The 22,587-nt window shown below is 41.4% G+C and overlaps 1 protein-coding gene and 1 long non-coding RNA gene across 2 annotated transcripts; both read left to right on the forward strand.

The window, feature by feature from the left end:
- Positions 1-4,760: 4,760 nt before the first annotated feature.
- Positions 4,761-9,943, forward strand: LOC119886865. The gene is made up of 2 exons (XR_005441561.1): positions 4,761-6,967; positions 9,368-9,943. It is a non-coding gene; the product is annotated as an uncharacterized LOC119886865 (long non-coding RNA).
- Positions 9,944-10,133: 190 nt separating this feature from the next.
- Positions 10,134-18,453, forward strand: LOC119886863 (nuclear factor 7, brain-like). The gene is made up of 2 exons (XM_038697836.1): positions 10,134-14,188; positions 14,273-18,453. The coding sequence occupies exon 2, from the start codon at positions 14,286-14,288 to the stop codon at positions 15,696-15,698; it is 1,413 nt and encodes a 470-aa protein (XP_038553764.1). The 5' UTR covers positions 10,134-14,188; positions 14,273-14,285; the 3' UTR covers positions 15,699-18,453.
- The last annotated feature ends 4,134 nt before the right edge of the window (positions 18,454-22,587 follow it).

The raw sequence follows: 22,587 nt of genomic DNA on the forward strand, positions 1-22,587 counted from the left end.
CTTTCCAACAGGATGAATGTCAAGTCTGTGTCGGTTTTGTCAGTTTCAAAACAAAGCGGAGGTCTCTCTGTGACTCAAGCCTTTCTGATGATGACGACTTTGTTTGTACCCGACAAATAGGCAGTAAAAAAGTGATTAGTAAATAAACACTACATGTAGCTCCTTTAATCGAGTATTCTTCTTGTGTGAGAAATAAATTTTATCCTTAAGTTGAGTAAGATTTGGATTTTAGGCCGTCATGTAAAACAAGCACTCTTCGGCTGCTCGCTGAAACGCAACAGTCACAAACGGCCACCAGGAGGCAGCATCAGCACTCCTTTATCTTCATGTGTCACAGCAGTGTTTGTGCTCTGTGGGGATCATCCACAGTTGACTTGGCCTGGAATGATTCAGCAGGGTGTGTCTCTTTCTTTCAGGGGATGATCTGTGTGTCACGAGCCAAACAACATACAGCGAAAACACAAGCGCAATCAATCCTGTTCTGGACGAGCGAAGCTGCATAAAGGAAACATGGAGTCCAAACACACAGCTGTTCTCACTCTGAGGATGTTTGTTTACTGCAGTTTCTCAATCTGTCCTTCACACACACAGCCTCGTGGCACTATCTTCGTCGGGACCTGTCATTTATACAATGCATTCCCCAACCCCTTGACCTGAAGACTTGATCCTTAAAAAGCACTTCAAACCTGCGGGGTCCAGCATTTTGGTCCCCACAAATCTGTCGGACCCCACAAGTATAGTGGAATCCCAGAATTTGGACCCCATGAATACAGTAAAACAAGCCCCCCCCCACACACACACATCTGACTGCAGTGTCGTCACTTCTTAATTAATTGAACAGCTAATGTAGGAAGGAAGTTCCTTAATAGCATCAGTGACCTGGAAATGAGTTGGAAGCAAGAAAAGAAGCCGTGGATGTACTCAGATCATTACCACAGTGTAGAAATACTCTGTTACAAGTAAAAGTATGAGCATTAAGAGATAGTACCAGCAGTAAAAGTAGTCATTATACAGAATGGTACATAATATTACACTATAATAATAATACATTACTTTGTTCACCACTTTAATGTTGCAGCAGGTAAAGCAAAATCTTTATATAAATGGTACTTCTGGGAAGCCTGTGAACCCCCGTCCCCCTCCAATCAATAAAGTCTTATCTTAACCCCTACTGATGCATAAACTGTTGCACTGAATCTGCACAGTATCTAAAGTTCTCAAATAAATGTAGTGGAGTAAAGGTATAAAAATAGCTGAAAATAGAAATCAAGTACCTTAAAATTGTACTTAAGTACAGTACTGTGACAGTAATACCAAATTTCTGGAGTCTCTGTTGGACAAGTTGATGCATTGTTAAAGTTTTGGGTCATAATTCAGAATGAGTTCTGGGTCACGCAGAGTGACAGCTTATTTACAAAATATGTTTAAAAACGTCCAAGACCTCAAAGACACGTGTGGCAGAAAACAGAAAACTTCATGTGTTGTTTTCTCTAACATTAAGTTTTTTCTCTTTTACAGTTCAGTTCTGCAGGTATTTTGTCACAACATTGAAACTTTGACCTGAAGATGAAAAGCCGGAGGATCACCAGAGTTAATCCAGTTCATCCTGAGGGGAACATGAATGTTTGCCCCAAATGTCATGTCATCCATATCTCTCCAATGGTTGTTGAGATATTTCAGTTTAGATAAAAGGACACTGTCATAACCACTAAAACCAATAACACCAGAAATTTTGCAAACTGGTTGCAGGAAGGTCTTGTTGGGACGAACAGCAGCGACCTCTTCTGTAGCTTTGGAAGTACTAAAAACCGACCCTTAGAAAGTTTAAAGGTTTTATTTATTTATAAACTGAACAAAATTATTAATGCAACAGTTTTGTTTTTGCCCCCATTCATCAGGAGCTGAACTCAAAGATCTTTCATGGTCACATGAACTGCACAATTATGGTTTTTGGTTATAATAATAATAATAATAATTTGTTTAACTGTTTCAGGGGGAGGAAAATGTATGTGGAGATTTGGAGTGGCCTTTTATTGTGGCCAGCCTAAGGCCTTTTATTGTGGCCAGCCTAAGGCACACCTGTGCAATCCCCATGCTGTCTGATCAGCATCTTGATATGCCACACCTGTGAGGTGGATGGATTATCTCAGCAAAGGAGAAGTGCTCACTGACACAGATTTTGACAGACTTGTGAACAATATTTGAGAGAAAAGGCCTTTTGTGTACATAGAGAAAGTCTTTGAGTTCAGCTCATGATGAATTGGGGCAAAAACAAAAGTGTTCATTTAATATATGTGTGCCAGTGTTACTTTTAAATTCTGCTGCCTCTCTTGGCAAGATTCCATCTCAGTGAGCTTTTCCTTGTAAATTCAGGTTAAATACTAAATAAATAAAATGCAGCAGTTCTTCAGAACAGGAACCAACACTTCAGATTCAGACTGGGAACAAGAAGCTCCTTCTGTGAAGGAAGTTTGTTTGTGCTGCGAGTCGGACTTGAAGCTTTGTTAAGAACAAAGTTCATGGCAGGAAGCTGCTGTGGTTGCGGCCTGTTGACCCACATTTATCAATGACCGCTAACAAATGGCTTCTAGAAAACAAACTATAAAAAACAACCACAAGAGTGGAGGTTCCTCCAAGTTCAACCCGAGGAGAGAGCAGAGGAAGCCTTGCAGTACTGCGATTCAGATTTACAGATGCATTAGGGACCCTTTTCATCATCCTCTCAAATATTAACTGAGTTGGAACGAAAATAAATATTTTAGTTGTGCATCAGAAATTGCAGAGAAGTGGTTTGATGCATCAGTTTTCTGGACATTACCAAAAATAAATCCAAGGTCTTTTTATCGACACAATATGTTTTTTAATCAGTATATGACAAAGTTTACAATCATAAAAATTGTACTTTAACATGATATCATCTCGATTGTCATTAACCTGCAGTTACAGATCTGCTTTATATTGATTACTTTGTTTAACAAGAAGAGTTTACAGCCATGCTAGCAGCTTTGTGAGGCTGTATTTATGAACAGCGGTGCTTTAAACTAAACGCTAACATCAGCATGCTAACATGCTAATGTTTAGCAGATATAATGTTTACCAAGTTCACCATCTTAATTAAGCGCGTTAGCATGCTAGCATTTTCTAATTAGCACTAAACACAAGGTACAGCTGAGGCTGATGGGAATGTTGGTTGTGAATCAATACACTAAGTAACCTGAACTTGTCAAAATTATGATGTACTTGCATGATTCTTGCAAGTTCTGTAATTTACTGTAAATTGCTTTGGATTAAAGCGTCAGCTAAAAAGAAATGACTGCAGACACAAAGAAAGATTTCCTGTCAGGTATTTCCCTGTCAGCTGTTAGAGCAGATAATCTGAAGTCTGCTGCTACATCGATTTCCTCCTGCACTTGTTTTTCTTCTGATGAACTGATGAGAGTGTGAAGATGAGGGGGGAAATCCACCATCAAGCCCACCACGGTGCAAACATCCTCTAGCTCAAACCTCACCGATGAGAAAAAGCCCGGACTTTGTTCACAGAAGAAGCGTGAAACCTCAAGGAAGAGTGTCTGTGAGGTACTTCACGCTGTCGGCAGCTCTCTGGAAACAGCTCACGGTGCGTCTCATTTATCGAAATGTGATACCACAATAGTTAAAAAGAAGAAACCACAGCTCTAAACTTTGTAGTTTTCATTTGGGCCCCATTTACACCTGGTGGTGACCTGTGATCTGTATTACCTGAATATTGGCATTTTGCATTTACACCTGGTATTAATACGCGGTCTCTTCATCTTGATTGTGCCCACATTGTGGTCGGGTCTCGATGATTTAGCGCAGCTGGCAGGTGCCCAGGTCAAAGGAAGGAACTTTTGTGCAGGGGGAACTTGCTACTGCTGCTACATCGTAGCTTTTGCAGGAAGATGTGGTGTTAGGTTTGAATTTGTCACCGGCTACAATCAATACTTTTTAAATCAACAATGCCTTACATGACTATTTATTTGTGAAAGTTGTTGCTCATAGTGCTGAGCCCACTCTCAGCTCATGCATCTTTCAGCTCATTGTTTAGGTTCTATAATCTGCAGCTGTGTTGATTCACTCCCGGCGCTCTCTTCAGCTTTGTTTGCAGTTGCAGAAGAAAATACTAACAGCAGACAGACACAGTTAGAGCTGGTGAACATGGTGGAGCATTTAGCAGCTAAAGGTATTTCCATCAGGAGCTGGTGGAGACCAAACACAGAGCTAACAGAGAGAGAATATTAGACATGACTCTAATGATCATGTTTCACTGTATGTGTACTCCTGTAAAATACATTTAAGGGATCTTAAAGATGACACAACGTTGTGTTTAACAGCCAAAACCTTATGTATATCCACATTATCTCCAAATCAAACTGTATTTAATCAAAGCCACTACAGGTACTACAGGTTATTTAAATGCTGCAGTTACTTTGTCATGATATTTGATCAACATTTTAAATATGATGCAAAATTACAGATTAGTGGCCCCACAGACCCTCACACAACCTTGAAGGATTTGTAATTTTACTGTCTATTAAAGCAACCATTTTGCATAGTGAGCACTTTTACTTTTTATACTTTACAGTACATTATGCTTGTAACATTAAGCACTCAAGTACAGTAGAATTTCCAATGCAGGACCTTTTACAGTGTAGTATTGTTTTGTTTACTTGAGTAGAAGGGTCCAAGTGCTGGTAATCAAAAAGTTCTGTATTAACCTTCAGGAAAGTACCCAACTCTTTTGATTATGTAGCAGTGCTGCTCCTGCTATCTTGTTTTTTCTCCCTGCAGAGAGAGGTGGGCGGAGCCTAACCTGATGTCTTGAACCTGGACAAGCTGGGCCCTGGTTATTGTGCCTCAGCATCACCACCCACCTTTTTGGTTTGCCTTCACATCACCACACATAGGTTCTCATAGGTTGTCGTAGTTAAAAATAAATGATAGTTTAAATGACTTTAAATCCTGTGAGGTCTCCCTCTTTGTCTAGATCCGTGACCCTGGGCTGTTAAAGCTCACTTAACGTTGACCTCAGCCCAGAGGAGGGAAGAGGTTAATCTGTCCCTCTCATGTTCTGTCCGCTAAACAACTAAACATCACACACACATGTTTAATTTCCTCACTTAGTTACTGTGAAAGTCTATTATGTGCAGGGGGTGTTTGTATTCCCCCTATCTGTGACTCTAACTTGTCGATTGATCGAACATCCTGTGGATGGAACGCCGTTTACCAAAAGGTTTTTTGGAAGATGTTTCGACACATGAGAGTAATGCTCTGTCATTACGTCGGGTAAATATCTGCGGGCACATTGTGAACCATTTCTCAGTGGTTCTGCTCTGCTGTATAAATAGTCGAGTTTACTCAAGACACATTTCACAATCCCAGGGTTCACAAGGAACTCAGCAAACAGAAGATAAAATGAAACAAACAAACATGTGACTGTGCATTTGAGTGTGTCAGAGGTTATTTCAGACTGTGGGTGAAGTAAGAACGAAAGAAACAGGGAGTTGGCTTTTGATCAGAAAGGTCTGTTTCATTTATTGCAAACAGAAAATAGACTTGATTTGTAGTTTCACAAACACACCCATGCGTTCACTCTTCAGATAATGTGAGATCAGCTGGCCGTGTCGGGACTGGCCGGCTCACCTGCTCTGCTTCAACAACCTCAAACCATCTGTTCACCTTCAGCACAAAAACCCCGTTGTTTCTAAATATGTGCTGAAGAGCAAATGTCAGGAGTTCAGAGTTTTGTTTTTATCAGCTACATGTTCATGAGTCAGACCTCAGCAGATCTTCATCAGGGTTCAAATGGGGAAACAAAACCCGAGTTGGACTTTTTTTATGCACTCATTCAGGGCCGTGTCCTAATTGGCTAATTGGGACAACAGGTGGGAGATATTGAGCGTCATGGAGAGATTCAGAGAACTCAAAAATATAAAAGATTAAACTCAAATGACAGATTATCTGTATTGAAATAAAAGTTGGTTGATTTCTTGATTCCAGCCTGGCCAGGCCTAATCCACCTTTTGCTTTTTTATTAATGCTATCTGTGTTCAGAGTCGATTCTTTAGGCGTCTGTTTGGGGATCATTTTGTAAAACAATTACATGGGACGATATACGTCAAAGATTGTATAATATCTTTGTTTTAATCAGGGTGTTTTCATGGATTTAGGTAACCCGGTTACTGTAAATCTGTTTATACGTGCAGCCGGTCAGCGACTCGATTTCTCCTCGGCTGGTAGTGAAACAGAAGTCTCAGTTTTGTGACTTAGATAAGGAGGATAAACATTAATGAATAAACTGGACCTCATTAGATCACATTCTTTGGACATTTAAAGAAAGTTGTTCCCAACTGAAATCCAAACACAGACACCTTCCTAAGATAATACTAGATATACTAAAGCTTCCCACATGCAGCGGTCACTGAAAAATCAAATTAAAAATATTTTTACATTTGATATGTAACAAGAGATAAATGAAGAGACACAGGATTAAACCTTGTTAATGTTCTTTTCATTTCACGGTGTCTTTAATTTGGCTTTGAATGGAAAGAAACTTAGTCAGACTTCTAAAGGAAATTATTTTAATTATCTCTCTCTTTTCTTTTTTCACATAAGACATAAGACACTTTAATTATTATTGTAGACGTACAACGAAAATTAGTTTGGCAGCTCTCAGTGACCAGCAGCATCAATAAAAGAAGGATAAAAAATTAACTATATAATAAATAATGTAAATATAAATATAAGCAGTAAAAATACTAATTGTCTATCAGTATAAAACTACATTGCACCAACCAGTTCAGCAGAGACATGGGTTGTGTGGTATCTACGCAATGTGCATGTGCTGTTTGAAATAAAGTGTTTGTGTGCATTCGCAGCAGATAAATAAATTAGTCTTTAGGTCTGTAACTCCTGTGAGAGGTGGGGTGATGGAGGCGACAGCTCTGGGGTAAGATTTCAGCTCTTTCTTCGGGAACACCGGTGTTTGTTTGTTTGTTTGTTGAGTGCATGCCAGGACTCACTGTGCTATCTTTTCTCACTTTACCCCATGTGGTTTCATGGTGTCACTTTTTGTTTCATGTGCTGAGGTTTTAAGGTTTTTCCACCTGTGAAACTTGCTGTCAGCTGAATATGATGTTACACAAACGCCACTGTCAACAGATCTTATTAGAGCAGTAGTCCGTATGAAAACTGTGAGGTCTGTGGATGATCCAGAGTAACTTTTGCATTCCTCGGGAAAGGCATTAACTTTTTAATAGACATGATTTGGCAAGGTGATCAGGGCCCCTAAATTATTTTCATATGAATTATGTGTTTGTGAAGATTCTCAGCCATTCAAGTCACAGTTATCCAAGAATAATGTTAAAATCAAGTAAGTTGTTAGTATCTTATCTCTATCTAAGTATCTTCAATCACGTCCAGTTGCCCTTGACTATAACTGAATTAATTGAAAAAGTTTTGATCGTTTTGAGACACTTGTTACTTGGTTTTCTTTGCCTTCTTCTTCTTGCGTCCTTTGGTAACACCTTCCTTTTTGTTTGCAGATCAGGTTTCTATAATGCGATAGATGAAAAGACGGAGAGAGATTCTACGACGGCGTATTGGGGCCATTGTAGATTTTTAAAAATTACGGAGTCAGGGAAGTGCGGTAGAAAAAAAAGTAGTAAATTTATGAGCAAAAATTGCACTTTCAGGTTTTTGTGCAGACAGGAGAAGAGGTGATCTTTCAGACAGATGAGAGGGACTGCAACAAAACCACTGAAAGCGTGTGTCACATCTTAGTCATTTATAGATGTCTGCAGTTCTTTCTCTTTTTTATGCTTTTGCTGTTTGAACAGATGAAAGTGTCTCACAATACTGGTTGGTGAAACTAGTTTACATGTGATGGCTGTTGTTATTTACATCTGCATAACCCACTTTTTCTACAGTACAGAGCCTTTAACAACACAAGCAAAATGAAAAATAGCACTTTCTATTTTCTCATAAATTTCAAAACACCAAACAAGTTCACACCTTGCTCATTAAGCCTCTCACTGCCAGGTAAATGTCTACGTATTTGAAGTATAACAGAGTTTTAAATCTGGAGTCTGTGGCGACGTTCCTGTGCTGGAGAACAGTATTGTATGCAGTCGTGCCAATAAAGCCGCATGAATTGAAACTGAATGGAAATGATGCAGCTCTCTCTCTCTTTGCAGCTGAGAGGAGGATGGCCTAAGAAATGTCCAAGAAAAGTTTCTGATGCTCCAGATAAAAAGGAAAACTCTTTGTTCAGAGGAAGGATAACAGTCAGAAACAGACAGTGATGGACAGCGAGGACAAACATAAATATTGGTGTAGCTTTTCCACATTGGAGAGTGCTGAGAGAAGAGAAGGAGCGAGGGCAGGTTTCAGAGTCGCATGAACTCAGATCTGACTTTCCAGAGGTCGTATTTAAAAAAAATCCAACCTGTATCAGATTTAAACTACATATGAAAGTGGCCCAAAGCCAAACTGGAATAAATCGAGACCTGGGCTGTTCACACTGTTATAAAACAATCAGATCTGAGTCACTTATAAGCAAAGAAAATCTGCATTGGGTCACTTTGAACTGAACGCAGCAAGTTTCTGCACTGCAGTTTCTTCTCAGAATATTACCCCCCTCAAATCCCTGGGTTTTGTTGTTTTAAACCTACAATGTCCTGAATACGCTGTCGTAGCGATTCAGTTTTCAGAGGGAGCAACAAAGAGAAACACAATGCGGATGAGAAACAGACAGAGAGAAAAGAAGAAGTGATATGAGTTGTGAGAAAGACAGACAAAAGGTTAAGGATGTTTGACCTTTCAACCCTCGTGGTGAGAAGTTAGGTTTGTGTAGTTAGCCAATGAGAAACATCTTTACAAAATACTTGACAGGATTTTGATTGGGTTGTTTTGACACATGGTTAGAAGAAGCCAAAAAGTCAACTGCTTTACCCCCAGAGAAGTGTCAGAATACTCTCTGAGTCGAACGACCACATTTGACGGACAGAAACATTCTTGATATAACTCCATCTGGTTGAAACATGTGCAACTGTCGACCTGGAGTTTCATCTCCGCCACACTAAAATGGCGGCACAGTTCATCTTGGTCCTCTGCACACGAGTAATAAATGAGCTGTGACGGACCGGGTCACCAGATTAGACTCAGCTTCATTCTTATTGCATCAGGGCTGCAACTAATCATTTTGGTTATCGATTCATTATTTTCTTGATTTATTGATCAATAAAATGTCAGGAAATATCTGAAAGACAAATTCCCAGATCCAAGGTAACTAAACTAATGAAACACAGGAGCTGTTGTTGATCTATTGTTCCTTATTTCCTTCTTTCAGGTCACCTTTCAAAACTGATCAAGACTTATGGTGCATTCAACTCAGGGATGGGACCATCCAAGCAGCTTGTAAATGCACAGTATGTGTCGACAGCCGGGTCAGCAGCTCTGAGGATGTTGACCTGATGATGGTGCTTGATGAAAAGTTGGGGGATCACTAAAGTCAGTAGGATTCATTCTCTTTAGACAAAAAGTCCTTCCAGTAACTTGAGATATTTCAGTCTGGACCAGAGTGGTGGATCCTGCTGTCACTGTAACCGCTCACACTACATCACATCACTTCCTGTGTTGTTCCAGAGAGATTTCGCCTGGGGGAGAAACATCTGATAAGCAGATAATTACGTTAATCCTTTTATCAATAACAGAGTGACCCCCAGAGTAACAGGGGTTTGTATCTTCTTTGTTTGTATTAGATTGTATCTAATCGGATTACCTTTCAGGAAGTTATAATACAAAAACGCTTTATTTACTTTAATAAATCACAATAATTTATAGTTTAAGAAATGACACTAGTAGACTTTCTTATGAAGTCAAATTTAAAGATCTACATGTGAAAATAAAACAGTGTAATGATAAAGTTGTGTGTTGCTTGCGCTTTCTGCCAGTCTGCTGCTTGTTTCTGGGAGGCCTGGACTCCATCCTGGCGCTCACCCCTCACATTCGACCTCTGACCCCTATGACCGGGTTCAAAGCCCTCTCAGGGTGGTGTTCAGGGGTGACGCGGGACACGGTGATTTGAAGCTGCCAGCTCTAAATGTTTCCACATGCTTCCGCTTGTGCGTCTGTGAGTTTGGATGTGTGAGAACCAAATCTGTGGGAAACCAGTCCTATGAAAAGAATCCTCCTGGAAAAGTCTGACATTACAAATACTGTCATAGTATTTGTTTATTGTGCTCATTTTTTAAATGGTAACCCTGGAGCTGAGAATTCATTATATCTGTGTTTAAATTGATTACAGATTGTAAACATTTATGAGTAAATAATCCAAATGAGCAAAATAATGGTGAACACTGCTGGTTATAAAAATCATTGATTTAATATTGGTTCAGATTTTACTTAGCCCATGCTGGATGATTAATACTTTTAAAATCCAATATTCTGTGTAAATAATGTGACGCCAACATAATTATTATATAATTCAATAAAGCAAGCTAGCTGCTGGTTTCCAATCAAAGTTACACAATGCTGCTAAGCAAATTAATTCCTGCATTTAACCATTTATTTTTTCACACTTTGCTACACTTTTATTGCCAAAAGTTTTTAGGACACCCCTCTGAATCATTTTATTCAGGGGCGAGTTTAATCTCAAAACGTTTCGCGTGTGCAACATTTTCGGACTGAACGACATGTTTCCTTGCAACGTTGCGCAACGTTCTGCAATAGGCTTCGGGGTATGTTTTCTCCCGTTTGGTGGGCATGTCTCTCCCAATCAGCTGCGACACATTTGTGTAAAATTTGTGTAAAGATGATGTAACACAATGATGTTAAAAAGGCAGGAAAATTCAGTCCGCTTGCACAGCAGGGTGTTCAGGGAACCACCGTTTCAGTTGAAAAAATGTTTTGCTACGTTTTCTCTACACTGAACTCGCCCCGGGTGTTCCAATCACTTTCATGGCCACAGGTGTATAAAATCAAGCACCTGCTTCTACAAACATTTGTGAAAGAATGGGCTGCTCTCAGGAGCTCATTGAATTCAAGCGTGGTACCGTGATAGGTTGCCACCTGTGCAAGTCTATTTGTGAAATTTATACTAACTAGTAAATATTCCACAGTCAACTGTTAGTGGTATTTTAACAAAGTGGAAGAAATTGGGAACAACAGAAAGTCAGCCATGAAGTGGTAGGCTACATAAAATCACAAAGCGGGGTCAGCGCATGCTGAGGCGCACAGTGCGCAGAAGTCGGCAAATTTCTGCTCAAGAAAATAGTCAATAGCTACAGACCTCCAAATGTCATATGGTCTTCGGATTAGCTCAAGCACAGTGCGTAGAGAAGTCAATGGAACGGGTTTCCACGGCCGAGCAGCTGCATACATGCCTTACATCACCAAGTGCAATGCAAAGCGTCAGATGCAGTGGTGTAAAGCACAGCGCCACTGGACACTAGTCCACTAGCAGTGGAGTGACGAATCACGCTTCTATGCCTGGCAATCCAATGGACGAGTCTGGGTTTGGTGGTTGCTGGAAGAACGGTATTTGCCTGACTGCATTGTGCCAAGTGTAACGTTTGGTGGAGGGGGCATCATGGTATGGGTTGTTTTTCAGGCGTTGGGCTTGGCCCCTTAGTTTGAGTGAAAGGAACTGTTAACGCTTCAGCATACCAAGACATTTTAGACAATTTCATGATCCCTTTGTGGAAACAGTTTGGGGATGGCCCCTTCCTGTTCCAACATGACTGTGCACCAGTGCACAAAGCAAGGTCCATAAAGACATGGAGGAGGGAACTTGGTGTTGTGGAACTTGACTGGCCTGCACAGAGTCCTGACCTCAACCTGACAGAACACCTTTGGGATGATTTAGAGCAGAGACTGCGAGCCAAAACGTTTGGCAATATAGTGTATATTCTTACCAGACACAGACTCACACAGCTTGGCAGCGTCAGAGATTTACTTCAGTTTAGAAGCCAATTCAACCACCAACCCAGCAGCAGGACATTGTTGCAGTACGGTGACAGAAGACTGCAGATGTTCAGCAAGGACGGGGCGTGTCGGCAGTTCAATGACAAGGGAAGGAGGTCGCTACAGCTCAGCAGAGTCAGGAATCCACTTTGGCTAAGGAGTAGGGATTTGCTGCAGTTCTAGGGCAGAGAATGGCTGCGGCACCGAGATCAAATTCAAATGCAGCTCAACTGGAATCAGAACATAGTTGTAACTCAGCAGGGTCAAGAGGCTGCTACAGCTCAACAGAGTCAGAGGGGCTGCAGTTCTGGAAACCGCTCTTGCTCAGGAGCGGGGAGTTACTGCTGTTCGGGGCCTGATGCCTGCAGAAATTCAGGCTCATGGGATGGTGTAATTTGCAGCTCTGCAGGGACAGGGTGTTGCTCCAGCTAAGTGAGAACAGGACTCTTGGCTGGTCGAGTTGCCAACCGTAGACAAGGAGGAGTCGGCGGGGTTGCAAATGTAGAATCGGGAACAGGTGTCGGCCAGACTGCAGACAGGGTATTAGGCAGGAGCCAGGAGTTGGTGACGCCAACCAAAGTCTCTAGGGACCTTGGTGACAAAGTCTCTGAAGACCTAGAGAGCTAAATCTCAATGTAGCTGGCCTGGTGAGTCATTGTGGAGCTGGACAACATAGTCTCTGGGAGGCTGATCAGCCAAATTTTGGGAGAGCTGGACAGGAGCATCTCCGTAGAGCTATCCAGCAAAGTGTCTGTGGCACTAGACAACTTTGGCTCTGTGTCACTTGCCAGCTCAGCCTCTGGATAGGTGGGACAGCTCTGTCTCTAGGGTGCTGATCAGCTGAATCTCAGGACTGGAGAACAAACTATCTGTGAAGCTGACAAGCTTAGTCTCTGAGGTACAGGGCAACAAAGTCTCTCGATAGTTGGGTAACTCCAACTCTAAGATGCTAGGCAGCTTCATCTCCATGCCTCCGTGCAGCAAGTCACTAGACAACAATGAGGACAAGGAGCTGGAAAGCGACGACTTAGTGAATCTGAGGGGCAGTGAAGAAGCCCAATGACGCTGGGAGCCACTCTTCCTGCTGGAGGGCTTTGATGAAAGTGGCTATAGGGCGAGATTCTGCATGACAATGGTCCAGAACTAGCTGATAGGCTAGCTGACTGAATGCTAACAGTTTGTGTGCTCGCTCGCTCGCTCCAAAGCATGGTCCAACAAAAATGAAGCAGAGAACTGTATGTACGGGAGTCTCTACTTTGATGAGGTCCCAGTTTCTTTGGGTGTGGGGGAGTGTCTTGTAGGCTAGCCTGGAACTACAGAAGGTAGACTCATGAGCCATGTCTGAGGAACAGGAAACAGGGACAGGCTGAGGAGCTAACAGATGATTAGCAGAGAGACAGGACATGATGGCTTAAGACTCACAATCCCGAGCCTAAGCAGCTGCATGTCAGGTCAGAGTGAAGACTGTTTGCCAAGAGGCACGGATGAGAGCAGGTTGAGCAAGTGTTCAATCATCCGAGTAATCAGGGTCTTGTGCCAGTGAGTCAAATGTTCCTGTTGTAAAAATATGTTTCGTGTTAAACAACTCCATAAATCTGGCCTGTGACGCCTTCAGCAGAGGTCTTGTTGACCTCTGCTGCTGCATGGTCGCACTTTCATGAGTCAACACTCACAGCGTTAGTGTCAGGCCCACCCTACATCTACACACCTTTTCCTGGAAAGAATTGGTATTCAGTTAAATATGTATGTCTTGCACTCAGAGCTCAGTTACATTGAACAAATCACAACAAGTAAAACTAGCACATGTCTTGGTCCCATTTGTTCTATGATATTCTATGATACCAATTTTTTTTTTTACTCCTCCACTACATTGAAACTATTACTGACAATAGAAACACCCTGCTGCACGCTATCAGTCTACATTTCCAGCAGTGGATCAGTTGTAGAATGAAGCACGCCCTGCTTTTATAGTTCAAGCAACAGCTCTTAACAGAGGTCTGACAAAGCTCAACCCCTCACCTGACACAAACCAGGAAACAGCTTCTTATCCTTCCTCACTACAGAGAGACACAGAGTGAAAAACAGACGATCAGATTCACCTTCAGACCAAACTACCAACTTCCTCTGAGTGAGTTCAGCTACAGGAGAGAAAAGTGGAAAACTACAACACTGCTGCTTCAACCTGCTGACGCTCCACACACTGAAGGTGAGTTTGACTAAAAACATAACATTAAAGTAGAGGAGGGAGGGGAGCCATGACTGACTGTACTTTCTGTCTGCTGGGTTTCAGCTTCAGAGACAAAATGGCTTCCAGATCAGAGGAGGATCTCTGCTGTCCGGTCTGTCAGGAGGTCTTCAGAGATCCTGTTCTTCTGTCATGTAGCCACAGCTTATGTAAAGTCTGTCTGAAGAGTTGGTGGAGACAGAAACAAGCACTTGAGTGTCCAGTTTGTAAGAGAAGATCTTCAAGGTCAGAACCACCTTTAAACCTGGCGTTAAAGAACCTGTGTGAGGCCTTCTTACAGGAGAGAGATCAGAGAGCTTCAGAGGCTCTCTGCAGTCTGCACTCTGAGAAACTCAAACTCTTCTGTCTGAACCATCAGCAGCCAGTGTGTCTCGTCTGCAGAGATTCAGAAAAACACAGAAAGCACAGATTCAGACCCGTCGATGAAGCTGCACGACAACACAAGAAGGAACTTCAGGAAACTCTGGAGCCCTTAAAGGAGAAGTTAAAGGTTTGTGAACAAGTTAAAGAGGAGTTTGATCAAACAGCAGAACACATGAAGGTCCAGGCCCGACACACAGAGAGGCAGATTAAGGAGCAGTTTAAGAAGCTTCAGCAGTTTCTAGAGGAGGAAGAGGAGGCCAGGATGGCTGCACTGAGGGAGGAAGAGGAGCAGAAGAGTCAGATGATGAAGGAGAAGATGGAGGCTCTGAGCAGAGAGATAGCAGCTCTTTCAGACACAGTCAGAGCCACAGAGGAGGAGCTGAGAGCTGAAGACGTCTCATTCCTGCTCAACTACAAGGCTGCAGTGGAAAGAGTCCAGCAGCGCCCCCTGCTGGATGATCCACAGCTGCCCTCAGGCGCTCTGATAGACCAGGCCAAACACCTGGGCAACCTGGCCTTCAACATCTGGAACAAGATGAAGGACATGGTCTCCTACACTCCTCTCATTCTGGACCCAAACACTGCTGGTCCAGAACTAATCCTGTCTGAAGATCTGACCAGTGTAATACGAGGAGGAGAGAGACAGCAGCTTCCTGACAATCCAGAGAGGTTTGATAGTTTTCCCATTGCTGTTGGCTCTGAAGGCTTTAACTCAGGGATTCACAGCTGGGATGTCGAGGTTGGAGACAGTACAGGCTGGGGACTGGGTGTGTCAGCAGAGTCTGTTCAGAGGAAGGGACTCATATGGTCTGGATTATGGAGAATGGGGTTCTCTGGCAGTAAATACTCAGTGCGCTCACCACCAGCTTCATCCATTGATCTCAGAGTTCAGAAGAAGCCCCAGAGGATCAGAGTGAATCTGGACTGGAACAGAGGAAAGCTGTCGTTCTCTGATCCTGATACTAACACACACATACACACCTTCACACACACTTTCACTGAGAGGCTGTTTCCGTACATTTACACTGAGGATGAAGTGAAGCTGTCAGCAATGAATGTCTGTGTGACAGTGGAACAGAGCAGTTATAAAGAGGATGATGATTTTTAATATATTACTTTGTATTGATCACAATATATGTCTCCCACATTTGCAGGCACATTGCAGCGTGTACAACTTTTTTATTGGGGGTGGTGATCAGGGCTCTCACTAGATGATGACACTGGAGTGGATTTTGACTCCTGTCCCATCCAGTTCCTGATAAAAATACATTAATAAATCAGAAAATAGCTTTTATTAATATTACAAATGCATATTTACATATTAAAATATGATTTATGATCTGCTCCTGCTGACCTTCCAGTCCTATGATGTTCAATGAAATTGACTTCCATCCAACAGGAATCCCAAAAAAAATTCCAACCTCTACCTCCCACCTCAGAGAAGATGCAGGTTTTGTGAAGATAAAAGATATACCAATTACAAGAAATGAGGGGACATCCCTAAAGAAACTAACTTTTAAATTAAGGATAATCAGTTAACTAACCAATAAGTTATCCAGTAAATTTTGTACATTTCCTTTTGTCTGATTGTCTAACACAATTTTTATTTTCATTTGACATGTAATAAGCAATGTGTACCATGTAAACACTGCTATCTACTTACTAATGGACAAAAACCTCTGTAACATCACCATTGTAAATCTGTATAATATTGTAGCTATTATACTGTTGTTAAACACTTAAACACAAGGTCAGGTAAGTAAGTTGAATGATCTGCTGAAATAGCTGTTGGTTTAAATGTGTTTTCCTTGAATGCTCTTATAATCACTGTAATTTTGTTTTGGGTCAGGATTGATTGACCATAGATTGAAACTAACTTTCAATATAGTTTCAGCAAGAAAACCTTCCTCCACACCCCAAAACTCTGCTGCACCATCATCCTAGCTAGTCTCGCGAGATATAGCACGAGATTTCTTGCGTTTTAACTAGCCAACTTCTAGCCAACGGAATTATTGGCCTAGCTGAAGAAGAAGTGTAGTTTTAACCCTTACACAACCAACTGAAGTCGTTAAAGTGGAAAACTCTACCACCCTTCAGGTACATATACGCAGCAAAAAAGCATTCGAATGTTCTCATGAGAGTGAGGAAGGACAGCCTTCACTGAAGTGTTTCATCAAACCGCTCCACCCCTTTATTGTAAATCTGTCAGTTTTAGGATGCCGCAATCTTTGAATGGTCCAGCTACATCGGTATAACTGAAACAAGCCTTGCATTGGATTTTAACTCAGTGTTATTTTCGGTCTGAACACACCCACCACCAGATTTGCTGAGTGTTTAGTTTCTTCCTGCACATAGAGGCGTTGAGGGCACTAACCCTTTAATCCACAGCCTCACTGGAAGTAAATATTATGATGAGGACTGCCAAGAATTAGACATAGCCCTTCTATGCTATGAATAGATCCTGTGTGTCGTTACTGTAAGTGTTTGTTCTTATTTGTGTCTTATCTGAGGACAAAAATGTTTAATTTAATGAGAGCTATTTAAACTATTTCACCCTAAAATACTTTCAGTTATAAAAAAACATATTCTGTACAGCACTGTCACATGTTTAACTACATGTTTAACTGCTTAAGAGCTGAAATGAAAGGTCGATGAACTGATTCGTCCAGTGGTTCTCAAACTTTTTCTGTCAGGTCCCCCTTCAAAAGCCAAAAAAGGTTCATGCCCCCCACCCCAGCAAAAGTTGATTTCATTATTATCAACCATTAATAATACAGGTTAGCCTTGTAGTGAAGTGCCACTGGAATACCAGGCTTTATGGAATTGATAGACTAACCACTGGAATAGTCAATCAATCAATTGAAAATAAATCAACAGTAAATAACTTTTCAATCAAATATTTCAACCAATCTTTGGTGTCTGCTGTTTTCTTCTGTCTTTGGCCTGTTGATCGGACAAAACGAGACATCAGAAGATATAATTTTGGACTCTGGGAAGCTGTGATGGACATTTTTCAACACATTTTCACTCCCAACTCGCCAACACTTGGTCAAGACCCCTTGGTGTCACTTTTTAACACCCTGGGTATCCTGAAGTGTTGTTTTCAATGTATAGAGCTTCGTGGTCAAGTTAGCAACTTTAAATATGCAACGTTGGGTTAGACTTTCAAAATTAAACTACTAAACTTTGTGAAATGGAAAATGTTTCACGTTGTAATTTTGTTGGGTTTAGGAAAACTTCATGATTTGGCTTAAAATACTTATGTCACTTAAGTTATGTTACTTGTGTGGAATAAGGAATAAATCAATCAAGGTTGACTTTTTGTTTCACATTGGAAACAAACACTAGTCTCTTGGTTGAAAGTCCAATTTCTGGCCCACCCGCGCAATCCAACCACCTCCTTACTCAGACTGTACTGTTATATATTATACACCCACCTTTAGTCTTCATAAACGACGCTACAGAGTCAGTACACGCCAATGGGTATTGACCATACATCCATATGTGACGCCGGTTGCATTTTTCACAATTTTCACATTTTATAGAGAAACAAAAAATAACTGGAAGATTAACCAATAATGAAAAACGTGATCCAGTGAAGTAATATCAATCCAAAAGTGCCATTTTCTAATGTTGCATCCAGCCCGTTCTCATTCCCAGTTCACTTTGTTACATCCTTCAGCATCTGGCACCAATGCACATGGCAGCCTTTTGCATCATAGTTCAATGCTAAAAGTAGGCCTACTATAAATAACAGAAAAACCCAAGTAAAACAGAAATTGGGCTTTCACCTAGGACACTGGTGTCCATTTCCACTATTTTTCTGAACTCATTAATACAAATAAACACAATCCCAGGTTTCTGTTTAAGACTGTGGATCAGCTGGTAAAGCCTAACCCCTCCTTGTGCCTCAGCTGGAAGTAATGATGACTGTGAATTGTTTTTATCTTATTTTTACCAATAAGGTGGTGTCAATCAGAGCCTCTATTACCCCCGTGGCCTCTTACTCAGAGGTTCCTCACCAGCAACAAGAGAGTTTTAACGAGTTTTATCCCATCAACTTGCCTGAGCTTTTAAAAACAGTATCACAAATGAGAGTGTCCTCCAGCCCACTTGATGTAATACCTACAAAGTTTTTACTGAAAGTAATAGATTCTGTTGGGCCCCATTTGATCTCTGTTTTCAACAGCTCCCTATCTACTGGTTGTGTCCCTGATTATTTTAAAACGGCTTGCGTGAACCCACTTTTAAAGAAACCTGGTTTAGATCCCTCCCTCTTCTCCCAAAATCTTTTATTGCAAAGATTCTAGAAAGAATTGTGTCCAAACAGCTGCTCACTGTAATGGAAAATAACAAAAGATTTGAAAAGTTTCAGTCTGGTTCTAGGAAGTACCACAGCACTGAGACTGCCCTGCTTAAAGTCACCAATGACCTTTTAATGTCTGCTGATGAAGGCATGTGCTCAGTCCTGGTACTCCTGGACCTCAGCGCTGCTTCTGACACCATTGATCACAACATCATGTTAGACAGACTGAGGAACTGGGTGGGGATCTCTGGTACTGCCCTAGAATGGTTTTCATCCTACCTGTCAAATAGGAAGTTTTGCGTGTCTGTAAACAACTATGTCTCTTCGTTCTGTCCAGTTAAATATGGTGTGCCTCAGGGGTCGGTCTTAGGAACCATTTTGTTTTCCTTGTATCTGCTTCCCCTTGGACATATTATCCATAAACATGGTATTTCTTTTCATATTTATGCTGATGACACACAAATATACTTGCCCGTCAGATCCACAGACCCTGGAATGCCTTTGTGAAGTTATAAAATGGATGTCAAATAATTTCCTCCAGCTGAACAGAAATCCTGGTCATTGGGTCCCAGCAGATCAAATACTGCGATCTGCTGGTTCCCTAGTAAATCACATTAAGCCTGTTGCAAAGAACCTTGGTGTCTTTGATAGTAATTAAAATTTCGAGCAGCACACCACAAAGCTTGTTATTATCTTAGAAATATAGCAAAAATTCGATGTATGTTAACTTTTAAGGACACCGAGACCATTTTACACGCCTTCATCTCATCACGCCTGGATTATTGCAACAGCCTTTTCACCTGTTTAACCCAAAAATCTATTGATTGACCCCAGACTGTATAGAAACTCAGCTGCCAGGCTTTTAACCAGAACAAAGAAATATGACCACATTACTCCTATTTTAGCTTCATTACACTGGCTCCCAGTATGTTTTAGAATTGACTTTAAAATTCTATTGATCACTTTTAAAGCTCTTCATGGCCTCTCGCCTTGTTATATTTCTGACCTTTTAGTCCCATACGCACCAGCACGTACCTTGAGATCCTCGGGCAGAGGTCTGTTGTCTGTTCCAGAGTCTCGACTGAAAACTAAAGGGGACAGAGCGTTTGCTGTCAGGGCCCCGAGGCTCTGGAACAGCCTGCCCGAGGAAATCAGGTCGGCTGAGTCAGTGAACTCTTTTAAGTCCCTTCTTAAAACATACTTTTATAGGAGAGCCTTTCCTGATCTTATTTAACTTTATTTTATCCCTTTTATTTTATTGTATTTCACTAATTTTATATTAATTTTTCATGCTCTTATCTTGTTTTTTTTGTATTATTCTTTACACTTGTTAAAGCACTTTGTAACTTGTTTTTGAAAAGTGCTCTACAAATAAAGATTATTATTATTATTATTTATTATTTCCTGTGCGAAACAAAAGGTCTGATTCAAAACACTTTTTAGTGACGTTATGTAAGTCACGTTATTTAACTTACGTAATTTAAGCATCGCTGTGTAACGCCCTGGGATGAAAACCAATTGTTGCATCAATAGCTATGTCTGACGCCAAATAGTCGGAGATTCGACTGTCAATCTCACAGTTGAAGCTTAACAAAATGACGATCATGCCATTTTTGCGATATGGGAGTGCTCAACATAGAACTACCAGCTTTCTTCCAAGAAGTTAATATACAGCCTATTACAATGTACATTTCAACATATAATGCTGTAAATAAACATGTATAAAGAAAAAAAGCTTTTAATAAATTACCAAAATTACCCTTAAAGAAGGGGGGTCAGTGTGCATGTGTAGGCGTAGCGTGAATCTAAAATCTAAATGTGAATGTGTTTGTACGTGGCAGAGAGATGGAGCCCCAGCTTCACCGGTGTTGTTCACCGGACGTACGGATCATTTATCACCATTGATGAACCACGCTAAGAATATAATATCATTTTTAAATAGTACTTGAAATAAACCCCAGCCGCACCGCACGCACGCAAAACTATGCACAAGACCGGTGAACGGCAGAGCAGAGAGAAAATGATTAAAGCTTGATTTATACTCCTGCGTAGGGTATAGCCTTTCAAATGTTACTGACCGAATGGATCACATTCTGGGCCCTGCGATGGGTTGGCGGCCTGTCCAGGGTTCCAGCCGACTGCGACCCTGTACGCAGGATAAGTGGCACGGTGGATGGATGGATAGATGGATGGATAGATAGATCGATCACATTCTGATAGCAAAACAAGTAATTTCGCTCGGGTTGTGACGGTCAAATATATTGATCCGCCATGTTACAGCTGCTATTCTGGCCACTAGTAAAAGTTACTCCAAAGAAAAGGGCACTTCCTGTCGGCTCGGAGGCATTGCGAGGCTACCCAGCCGGCCAATCACAGTTCTTACGGTCCACGACGCCTCAACGTGTAGTTACATTTTTGAGGAGGTGCACGTTAGGCTACTGCGTAGGGTACGGGGCTACGTAGCGGCTATGCTGTCTATTCAACACAGAAGAATAAATTCCGCTTAAAGCTGAGCTACTGTGTCGCCCGCTCGCTCTACTATCAGTCGACTATAGGCAAGACTTGACAATTCTGATTCGACTATGTAAATCTTTAGTCTGGGACAGTCCTACTCCAAACAGGAACAAATTTTCATATTTTATGTTTAGTCTTGACATTCATTACATGTCATTAACTCAAGGTCCACTTACTTTTGTCAATGTTTTTCAAGAGTTTGATCATTGCTCACATCAGTGCCGTCAAAATATCTGTCATACACATTTTGCTTACTTGGTAAGCTTACTTATAATTGTTGTACCACCCTTATTAGTGATGAGTGAAACTTACTACATCAAGCTCACTCACCATCCGATTTCTCTGATGTAGATGTACACTTGGCCCGCCCACCATAGAAACCTCAGACCACCAAAAATATTCTTACATGTCAACTAATGTTGCAGCGAAATGCAAGGTTCTTAATTGTAATTGGCTATAAAATTTTAAAGAACTATGAAGCTCCTTATTTGGCTCATTTTACAACTCCACCCTAGTGCTTTTATCCAGAACACTTTGCATCTTACCCGTTCACAGCAGAGAGTTGCCATGCCACCGTGACAGCTTAGACATTTTTCCTTATCGTACTTATGACTAATTAGCTCTGCTGCAATACAAGATCAATGCTGTCTTTGTTTTCAGCTGTTGGTTGAAGTAATTTGGTGCAGGTAGACATTAATACTGTTTCCTTTCACCAAATGAATTAATTACAATCAATTCAACAGACTCAGACCCACTGATCACACTCACTGAGACACAGCTTGACCCAGTTTAAAGGAATTTGCTGCACTGAGGGAAAAATGGGGAAAGGTCTGAAACTCGTCACTAAAGTCTGCTGCCACTTCCTGTCGGTGAGACTGGATTTTCTCCTTGGCGCTGGTGGATATTTGCGCAGGCTTGAGGAGGCCTTGAACGGGTTCTTTGATGGGTCGGGATAGCATGAGGTGGGAGAGCAGAGCTCGGGTTCAGGTTAATCCTCTAAATAGAACAAATACAGCCAGAATTACAGGAGGACAGAGAGCAGGAAGACATTTAAACTAAGTACATTTACTGTAGTGCTGTACTTTGGTACAAGTTTGAGGTACTCCACTGTAAATATTGTACTTTTACTCCGCTACATTTAACAACAGTTACTTTGAATATTAATACAGGTGAAGAA

Source organism: Micropterus salmoides, unplaced genomic scaffold, assembly GCF_014851395.1.
Source record: "Micropterus salmoides isolate LMB-PRFRI ecotype aquatic unplaced genomic scaffold, ASM1485139v1 Ms_hic_scaffold_4, whole genome shotgun sequence".
Classification (NCBI taxonomy): Eukaryota; Metazoa; Chordata; class Actinopteri; order Centrarchiformes; family Centrarchidae; genus Micropterus; species Micropterus salmoides.